Source organism: Sinocyclocheilus rhinocerous, unplaced genomic scaffold, assembly GCF_001515625.1.
Source record: "Sinocyclocheilus rhinocerous isolate Xijiao unplaced genomic scaffold, SAMN03320098_v1.1 scaffold571, whole genome shotgun sequence".
NCBI classification, from domain to species: domain Eukaryota; kingdom Metazoa; phylum Chordata; class Actinopteri; order Cypriniformes; family Cyprinidae; genus Sinocyclocheilus; species Sinocyclocheilus rhinocerous.
The window spans coordinates 399,905-409,675 of NW_015656167.1; the positions used below are offsets into that span (position 1 = coordinate 399,905).

At 35.8% G+C, this 9,771-nt stretch overlaps 2 protein-coding genes across 6 annotated transcripts; one reads left to right on the top strand and one right to left on the bottom strand.

Annotated features, from left to right (window-relative positions):
• The first annotated feature begins 752 nt into the window (after positions 1-752).
• mtif3 (mitochondrial translational initiation factor 3) lies at positions 753-3,898 on the top strand. 3 transcript variants are annotated; one of them, XM_016527263.1, is made up of 4 exons: positions 753-859; positions 1,577-2,052; positions 2,596-2,753; positions 3,640-3,898. In XM_016527263.1, exons 1-4 carry the CDS (start codon positions 768-770, stop codon positions 3,874-3,876), a joined length of 963 nt encoding a protein of 320 aa, XP_016382749.1. In that variant the 5' UTR covers positions 753-767; the 3' UTR covers positions 3,877-3,898. The 3 variants fall into 3 exon arrangements, with proteins under 3 accessions (XP_016382749.1, XP_016382750.1, XP_016382751.1); XM_016527264.1 differs by having other exon boundaries at positions 811-1,012; XM_016527265.1 differs by lacking the exon at positions 753-859 and adding an exon at positions 1,023-1,104.
• Positions 3,629-7,456, bottom strand: gtf3aa (general transcription factor IIIAa). 3 transcript variants are annotated; one of them, XM_016527262.1, is made up of 10 exons: positions 7,244-7,456; positions 6,951-7,051; positions 6,770-6,866; positions 6,202-6,290; positions 5,991-6,064; positions 5,507-5,587; positions 5,191-5,420; positions 4,441-4,488; positions 4,243-4,330; positions 3,629-3,762 (listed from the first exon to the last, which is right to left on the bottom strand). In XM_016527262.1, exons 1-10 carry the CDS (start codon positions 7,364-7,366, stop codon positions 3,755-3,757), a joined length of 939 nt encoding a protein of 312 aa, XP_016382748.1. In that variant the 5' UTR covers positions 7,367-7,456; the 3' UTR covers positions 3,629-3,754. The 3 variants fall into 3 exon arrangements, with proteins under 3 accessions (XP_016382748.1, XP_016382747.1, XP_016382746.1); XM_016527261.1 differs by having other exon boundaries at positions 4,183-4,330; XM_016527260.1 differs by lacking the exon at positions 3,629-3,762 and having other exon boundaries at positions 3,973-4,330.
• Positions 7,457-9,771: the final 2,315 nt, after the last annotated feature.

The following is a 9,771-nucleotide window of genomic DNA, read 5'->3' on the forward strand; positions in this document are numbered from 1 at the left end:
TCCATTTGGCATAATTTTAAAATGGGCTGTTTTGCTAGAATAGAATAAAACTGGCACAAAATATAAAAGAGTTACGTTTATTATAAAGTTGATTATGCTGTAGTTTATTATTTAATTATTTTATTTATTTATTTATTTCAGTCAATGGAGGCTTGGAAAAAGTGGCAAGAGAACAGTATAAAGGTATAAAGAGGGCCAATGAGCGTTGTGGCCCGGGTCAAATTGTGTCAACTCGAGTTAAGCACAGACGAGCGCACTGAAACTGACCCACGTGAGCTCAATCTTTTTACGCAATGATATGCTATTCAGAGCTCTTTACTTATTAAAATGCATCCCTAAATTAAAATGAACTAGGCTATTTATTATTGTTGTTGTTGTTGTTGTACAAACGTCTAATAAAATGCGCAAAATAATAGTGTATCCCTTCAACAAACAAATCTAGTATTTTATATACTAGTCTATTTTAAAACAAATTTTTCCTGCTAGAAAAAATGTAATAGCCTATACTTTCTTCTTTTCTCACGCTGCATGTTATATATTCAAAAGGGACCGAGAAATAGGCTACCTCTTTCTATTAAGCAATGTTGTACTTCTTTACAAAAGACATAATTACATAACATTTTAAATTACACAGCAGCGGCGCGTAAAAGTATTTTATAATGTGTAGAGAAACAAAAAAGGCAGGAAATATTTATTAGGTTTTTTAAAAGAAACTGGACAAGAGAATAAAGGGAATTTAGTACAGTAGGTGGCAGTAATGCAACACTATGGATGCCAACTGCCGTAAAACGCCAATGAAGAAGAAGAAGAAGAAGCGGCGCGTTGGCGTGACGTCACATGTGTGTGCCAAGATTCGTTTGTCAGTCAGAGAAGTCACTTGCTTTAATGTTTCTAGTTTTATTGATTCATTCCGAGGGCAAATTTTGTGTTTATGACCCAGATTATTTGTCCTGAAATTACCTGACTGATATCATTTTCTTCGTCCTTGACGTCGGTTCCGTACGATTCTAGTGTAAGTAGCTTCGGTCAGTTTGGTGTTTGTTAGTTAAAATCTGAAGGACCATACTCTATCAAAAACTTTAATAATGGCGTAAATGATTTTGAGTAAGTATTTTATGCTTTGTATATGGTGTATTTTTTAAAAGGGTTTCACCAATTGTGTGCACATTTAATTTGTTCTCATTACCGGCTAAAAGCTTGGAATGATTAAGTTTTTTTTAAAATGTTTTTGAAAGAAGTTTCTTATGTTCATAAAGTCTGCATTCTCAATTGTAATATATTCTTAATAAATGTAATTTATTCCTGTAATGTAAAGCATCATGTGATACTGAAGACTGGAGTAAATTCAGCTTTGCATCACAATAATAAATTACATTTAAAAATATATTCAAATAGAAAACAGTAGCCTAATATTTCACAACCTTGTTGACCAGAAGAGACTTCTTTCAAGAACGTAAAAAAAAACTTTTATTATTTTAAACTTTTGTTTTGACCAGTAGTGTATACTCTCATTATAATCTGGGGTGGACTAAAAAATGACACACTTCTTTGTAATGTTCATGACACTCTCTTCTAGGATGTCTCTAGGTTTCCTGAGGTTTGTTTTGAGTCAGACACTAAGCCCCAGTCCTCTTCGACCCATCAGCCGGGTCACCTCACGCCTGGCAAGGAGCCCATCAATCCTCAGGCCAGCATGTTCTTGCCATATTGTCTCGCCCTGGCTATGTACGTACTTCTCCACAGACACTGAGAGCGGGAGCACCAGTGTGACAGATTTCCAGAAGGAAACTAAAAAGCTGGACCCAAGAGCACGAGTCACTTTTGGCAGCGTGGGTAGGAAGATTGGTCAGCGCCATATACAGTTATTGGGTGAGGATGGAGAGGAATTGGGTACAATGCACCGTGCTGATGTGATACGACTGATGGACGAAACAGGGCTGAGGCTTGTTGCCATAAATGACGATTGTGATCCTCCATTATACAGACTGATGAAAGGGAAACAGATCCACGAAGAGCAGATGAAACTTAGAGACACAAAGAAAGCCAAGAAAGGTGCGTTTCAGTCCAAAAAAAAAAAAAAAACCTGAATATATGATCAAAGCTGCAATATTGCAGTCATACTACAATGAGAATCAGACTCAAATATCCAACAGTTCTCCAATATTTTTTTTAAATATACTACTTTAAGTGATAGTTGACCCAAAAATTTAAATTCTGACATTATTTACTACTCCCAAGTCATTTTAAATGACAGAAAAGTAGTCAATTTTTGGGTTAGCTATTTTGTCTTGAAACAGTCCAAAAAAAAAAAAAAACCTGAATATATGATCAAAGCTGCAATATTGCAGTCATACTACAATGAGAATCAGACTCAAATATCCAACAGTTCTCCAATATTTTTTTTAAATATACTACTTTAAGTGATAGTTGACCCAAAAATTTAAATTCTGACATTATTTACTACTCCCAAGTCATTTTAAATGACAGAAAAGTAGTCAATTTTTGGGTTAGCTATTTTGTCTTGAAAGTGTATGATTTCTGTTTCTCTAGCTCCTTATTGTGCTTCATTGAAGAAACTTTTTGTTGCATCTGCAGGGCCTGTCCAATCAAAGGAGCTCATTTTTTCCTCCGATATCTCCCTTCATGACTTGGACACTAAACTGCGGCAAGTTGTCAGCTGGCTGGAAAAAAACAACCACGTCAGACTCACCATCAGAGGCTTCAGAGCAGGAACTGACGGTGGCACACCACTGGTATGGAAACAGAATATGCATTTGTTTAGTAATTCGGTGCATTTTTCAATTGCACATCAGCCGTCTCTGTTTGTGTTGTTTAAAGTGAATAGTGTTTCACTGTGCACAAAGAAAGCTTTGAGTTGAAGGAATGTCCCAGAATCAAAACAAGATTAATGACTAATATTTTGTCTCCGAGACTGAATATAGTAATAACTTGTCTACCAGAGAAACTAACCAATGAGGAACAGTGTGAGCAATTTATAAAAGCCCACAGCAATGGCCAGTTTTGGCAGTTTATTCCACTACAGAAGAACAGAGAATGTTAAGATTCTGGAAAGTGACTTTCTGCCTTCTATGCTTTGTATTACCAGCCAATATATGCAGCTCTTAATTTCATATCATTTATATACATTTTCCATACAAAAAAATGTGGGCTTACAGTGCATTCAGGTTATACATTTTTTACCAGTATGTGTTCCCTGGGAATCGAACCCACGACCTTTTGTGCTGCTAACGCAATGCTCTACCACTGAGCCACACTATATTGAGTACTTAACATGTCATAGATGCTCTCGATAGAACTTAACTTATATTGTCCCTGAAACATTCCTTGAAAAGTAGGGTGCAATCAATCCTTAAATACTGGAAATATTAAAGGTCCCATATTGTCAAAACTGAAATTTCCTGGCTTTTTTCCACGATAACTGAGGTCTAGGGGCTATTTAACTACCATATAAGTTTCAAAACAGTCACAGTTTACTTACACACATTCATTATATAAATGTACAACCGACACAACAACTACATTTAAATTAACCGTGCAGTGCTGCTTTGAAAATGGACACAGGTACAATCTACTGCTACCTGGTAGATTTGAGGATTTTCTTTTTTTCCTTCCAAACAGGACAAAGTCTTAACACAGATGGTGGAGAGGATATCAGTGCCTGTTGGCTTTGTATCAAAACCTTCTGTGGTTCGTGGGGGTCGTGCTGCCATGTGTGTCCTTCGGCTTGCTTCTGCTAAAGAACTGCAGAAAAAAGGAGCAGAGACTTCGAACAAGAATTTAAAACCGGACTCAGAGACACCAGCATCTCTTCGTAACTCCTCTACAGAGGACTCAAAAGACTTGAAGCAACAATAAAATTCTATGCAAATTTCAATACAAAAGTGTATTTTTTCTGCAGTGGCTTACTTTGGAACAAGTTGTGCTTTAGAAAGTTACTTGGGTTCACCGGAATATGACTCATGATCACTAGGCTCTACACTAACAGCGGTTCTAAAAGGTGAACCACTGGATTTGCAGGGTCATTGAGTTCAGAATAAATAGATTTTGTTTGGCTGACAATGCTCTCTGATTTAATGGGCTCAGATTCAGAACTATGGGAGGTTTCTGCGAAGTCTGGTTTTGGAATTTTACAACTTTCAGAGCTGAAACAATGCAACTGACCAATTAATTGAGGATGCATAGTAGTTTCTGATTGGTTATTTTGTGGCACTGAAGATACACCTGAATTAGAAGTTTTTGTTTGACGTTTGTTTTTTGGTTTGTGGCCACTCAGACGGGATGCCAGGGAGCGTTTTGGGCGGGGTTTCAGCTGAAAGAGACAAGGTCAGTTATTTTCAAATTGAAAACATTTTAAACACCTATTTTTTGATATTTCATCAACCTCTGATTCAGCCGATCAGTAGTACTGCAAGTAGTTACCTGTTTCTTTTCAGGATCATGAATCACACCATGGCGCAGTAAACTTTGCTGCAGCAAAAAAATAAAAAATAAATCTGTTTATTTTGTATCCCAGATATCCCCAAATCTTTCTAAGAGTAGTAAGACAACTCAAATTGGCCAGCTTGCTGATCTAACAATAATAAATTCAGAAATATTAAGAAATCAGAAAGCGATGTGCAACTGGAGCAGGTATCAGATTGGTACAGTAAGAAACATGCAGTCAAGCCAGTCACATTTTAATATGACTGAGAAAGGCTGCCCTGAAATGACTTATGATACATCTTAAGTCATTTCATAATAAAAATTATTGACAGTGAAAAATGTTTAGAATGTAGATTTCATTAAGCCATTTCACTGTGTATGAAGTTTGAAAAACCTCCCTTGAACACCAACAAAAAACAGTGCTTAATGGGAGCAACACTAGACTGTAATTCTGTTGTGACACCACATGCATTTGCGTTCAAGTCTTTTTTTCTCGACAAAACATGTTTCCGAACTAGTTTTTCGCAACATTTGAATTATAGAATTTATGCACCAAAATTGAAATGACAAAAGAACGCTTTTCATACATTTGAAAGTTGTATCTGAATTTTATCAATAATTTTCATTTCCATTTGCTAACAATTTATGCATTAAGCATTTTAATTAATTGATTTATTTAGCAAAAAAATCCTTGGATGGAAATGCAGTGAGTGAGGCAGAACTCAGATGATGGGAAAGCACTGCTACCTTCATTGCAAAGGACTTGCCACAGCCAGGGTGAGTGCAGATGAAGGAGCGCTGCTCTTCATGGAAAGACAGTATGTGGCTCTGCAGATTGAACGCAGTGGTGTACGAGCGGGTACATCCATCTCTGGGGCAGTGGAACACCATGCGCTCTTCAGAGTGAACATGCTGATGCTGCTTCAGGAACCAGCTATCCCTGAATGTTTTCTTACACTGATCACACTGTACCCTGACTGAACACAAAACAATTACAAAAGTAATATTTTGTAACTTTCTGTAAAGTTAGGCTATTTACATTCAGAACAAAACATAGGATTACCAATATGAACTTTTTTGTGGTTTGTCATCTCTGTCCAGTTCTTTCCCACAAATGAGCAGCCCTCCACAGTGCAAGAATAGCCTGCAAAGTTATGAAAGTATGTTAGGCTTTTCACATGAAAAGAAGGGTGATAAGCATCTAATGACTTAATGAGCCAGAAAAAAAAGAACATAACCTTGTGTTTCAGCATCAGTCTATTGTATGGGAGCAGGAGACTATATTTTTCAAAACTGCAAAACTTTTAATTTATTAGCTGCTATACAGCTATACAAGAAAAATAAAGTGCTGTAAATGCCACAACATTTGTGCCACAACATAGCACACGAGCAGAGGATTTAAAAAAAAATCATTTTCATTATATAGAAAAAGAGTAGCCAGGGTTTTCTTCCAAAAAGAGTTTTACAGAAAACAAAAAAGGCATACAGGTTTGGAATGAACAACTGATCCATTCCTTTATGAACAACAGAACAAGCAGAGGACATACCTTTGTGTACCTTCTCATGACGCTTCAGTTTACCATGTTGTGAAAACCGTCTCCCACAGCCTTCATGTGAACACCTGATGATCAGAGCCATTGCAGTATTAACAGAACATCAAATGACACACAGTTCTAAGTGTTATATTATGCTAGTTTACTGAAAGAGTTAATTAATGACAAAATAAAGAGACACAGGACGAAAGAGTGTAAGTCTTACAAGAACGGTAGCAGCTGGGTGTGTGCACACTCATGGCTTTTCAGCTGGTTATTTTTCTTGAATGCTTTGCCACATCCTTCAAATGTGCACTAGAAAAAACATTATTAGAAATATGAAAACAACAACAAAAATCACATATATAATGTACCTACAGCCCTTAAAGGGGTCATATTATGCTCTTTTACAAAGTCTTGATTTTGTTTTGGAGGTGTACTAGAACATGCTCTCATACTAGGTTGTTCGAAAAACACATTATTTTTCACATATTTTTATTACATTACATCATGGTACTGAATGATATTTACATGCCAGGGCTCAATAATAAGGATGGGCCACAGAACTGTCACTTGCTTGTTTCTGCTATTAGATTTAGTGATCATGTGTTTGTAGGCCTTGTGAATATATTGTTGTTTCAGTCAGTATGGTTTTGCGTTGTATGCCACTGTTTTCCAGCAAAAGTGTTTATAGCTGAAAATAACCATCACTTACATTTGAGGTGTATAATCCAAATTTTATAAAAGTCCTCAAAAATACCATGTTACTTTTTAGTGCGTTTATATTTACTTACAATGTACTGTTTTGTCTCTTGTCTATGAATACGTGAAATGTGTTTCTTCAAGTTGGAGTTTGTGGTGAATCCTTCGTTGCATCCGTCCTCCGTGCATCTGTTAACATAGCGGGAGCAAATGACAGTTTACTATGCTATCAAACTAAAACGTATACAAAACAACAAACAAACAAAAACTCACTTGTAAGGTCTGTCGCCGGTATGTGTCAGCGTATGACGAGCAAGATGATATTTCGTGCAGAACGATTTGCTGCACAAGTTATACTCGCACTTAAATGGCCTCTGCAATCAAACAATAAATAAGCTTCTACTTCGTTTGAACTATGACAAATGTAATTTCGTTTACATTACTATATTCTAATTTAAAATGGCTTTCAGAACGTGCCATACATGCGCAAATAAAACTGAAACGTTTAATTTAAACTAAACATATTCACACAATCTTTGCTCACGTTGGCCCCGCGCTTAACGTACCTCCCCTGTATGTTTGCAGAGATGCGCTTCTAGCTTCCATGCTTTGTTGTACGACGCCTGACAGTCAGGAAACGAGCAAATAAATATTGCACTGGGTTTAACGTTAGTTTCATGCATTGTCATACGTTCAGCTACAAGGTATGGAGCTACCGCGTGTGCACCTTCATTTTGATAGCCTACGAAACATCTGACGTCACTCACAACGTACGTCAACGCTAGAACGGCATCCTGTATGGAACGCCGTTGAGGTCAAAAGCTTAAAAATGCATGAAAAACGAATGATTTTCATGATGGTTGTCTAGTTTTATAGTGTTATATAATTAACATTAAATTTATATAAATAAATATTTAAAATATTTTATGTATATTTCATAGTTTTAATTTTAATAATGCACAACCCAGCTTATCATAATACTTTGTCCATCATGTATTCTGATGACCAAAGTTTCATATTGGCATTCTTTTCCAGCGGTAGATCAAGTACAACAGAAAGTTACAAGTACAAAAAAATAAATAAAGGATGCTGCATCGGGTGTTCTTATGATTTTGAGAGGTGTTGCACACAAAAAATATAGCAGATGAATGTGTGCTTGCAGAGATGGAGTTTAATTGGACTAAATGCAGGAGAAGTACTGCATACATAAGCAGAGAGAAGTCTGACATTTTCACTGAAGATGGTATTTTTGTTCAACATTACAAGGTAGATAGGTAGGTAAATAAATAAATAGGTAGGTAGGTAAGTAATATAATGTGACTACTTTTTGAGGTAACTTGTTTATCACATTGATTTAACTAGGATAATCTTGCACTGCATTGATAAAAATACAAAGAGAAAGAAAATATATTACATTTGTTTACGACATAAAGTGCATTAAACATTACATTACATTAAGGTTTCCAAAAATGGGGTTAATGAAGGAACTGCTAACAATTAATTAAATCATAAAAATGTCAAATTAAACTAAATAATTTTAAAATAGCAACAATCAAAATGAGACACTTACTTAAAAATAAATATGTTATTTGCCAAATGAATTATAGGTAGGACACTGGAAAATTGGCAATTAAATGTTTTAGTAATGAAAATTATCTACATTAAAAAATTCTGAGCTCAAACTTGATTTTTACCCATATTTTGAAGTTACTGTACCCTGCCTTTGCATTGTCTAGAAAAAGTGAGAAGTCACACCAAGGCAAAAGGCAGTAATTTCCACATTATCAATATTTGGCTGCTTATCACCATTTACAAAATCATTAGTAACACCTGTATAAAATCTAGTGATCATGGACTGTCTCATAGGCTATTACATATAATAATGTGACTGTATTAATTGTTTTTTGACCGTAACAAGCAGACAAAAAGTTAAACATGTGAGTGATACCGTTTTGCAACCAATTTATTTGCAATGCTCAGTAACATAGAAGGATGCTAGACATAGCGTAATTGTTTCGTATTGACTTGAATGAAAATATCCTAACCTAAAAGAACAACTTGTGGATTAATGTGAACGCCAGCAAGCAGGAATAATGCTAAGAATGCTTGTGGATTAAACATCTCCGATGATGTTCATCGCCATGGATTGATTTTATCAGGTTACAAGAAAAGGTAGGATATGTATTTAATTGCGAACTGTTAGTACTGATTATGATTGATCATGCTACGCTACACCTCCTCCACTGTGAAGGGGGATCCACTCACCCGCGTAAAAATCCCATGTCATATTTACAAGAACAATATTTCATAACTGCTTCACCACAGCAAGTGGGAGCTGTTAAGAACAAAAAGAAGAAATAGAAGAAAAGCACATAAACATTTGAAATGGCAGCAACAGGCATGCAATACAATTTTACAATATGTATTATATAGGCCCACTGTTACATACATAAAAATATAAGCCAAGCAGCTTTATGTTGCATTAACTTATTTCTGCTAATCTCCACATATGATTGATCATGCTACGCTACACCTCCTCCACTGTGAAGGGGGATCCACTCACCCGCGTAAAAATCCCATGTCGTATTTACAAGAACAATATTTCATAACTGCTTCACCACAGCAAGTGGGAGCTGTTAAGAACAAAAAGAAGAAATAGAAGAAAAGCACATAAACATTTGAAATGGCAGCAACAGGCATGCAATACAATTTTACAATATGTATTATATAGGCCCACTGTTACATACATAAAAATATAAGCCAAGCAGCTTTATGTTGCATTAACTTATTTCTGCTAATCTCCACATTTTCAATGGACGTCTGTAAAAATATATGTACATGGCACATCAGTGATAAAACTCATGGATTCAGATGGTGATTTATTCACAGCTGAGAAGTGAGTTCTGTAATCCGAGGAACCTGGGACACACTGCTCACGTGGTCAGTCGCATGCTTGTCTGCTGTAAATAAAATGTAATATGCTTAATTGGAATAATGAGAATAATAATATGCTATTTATTATTTGGTCATTAAATCTCTTAGTTAAAATTCGAAACATAGATGTGCTGTAGTTGAAATGGTTTTCTTTTTCATT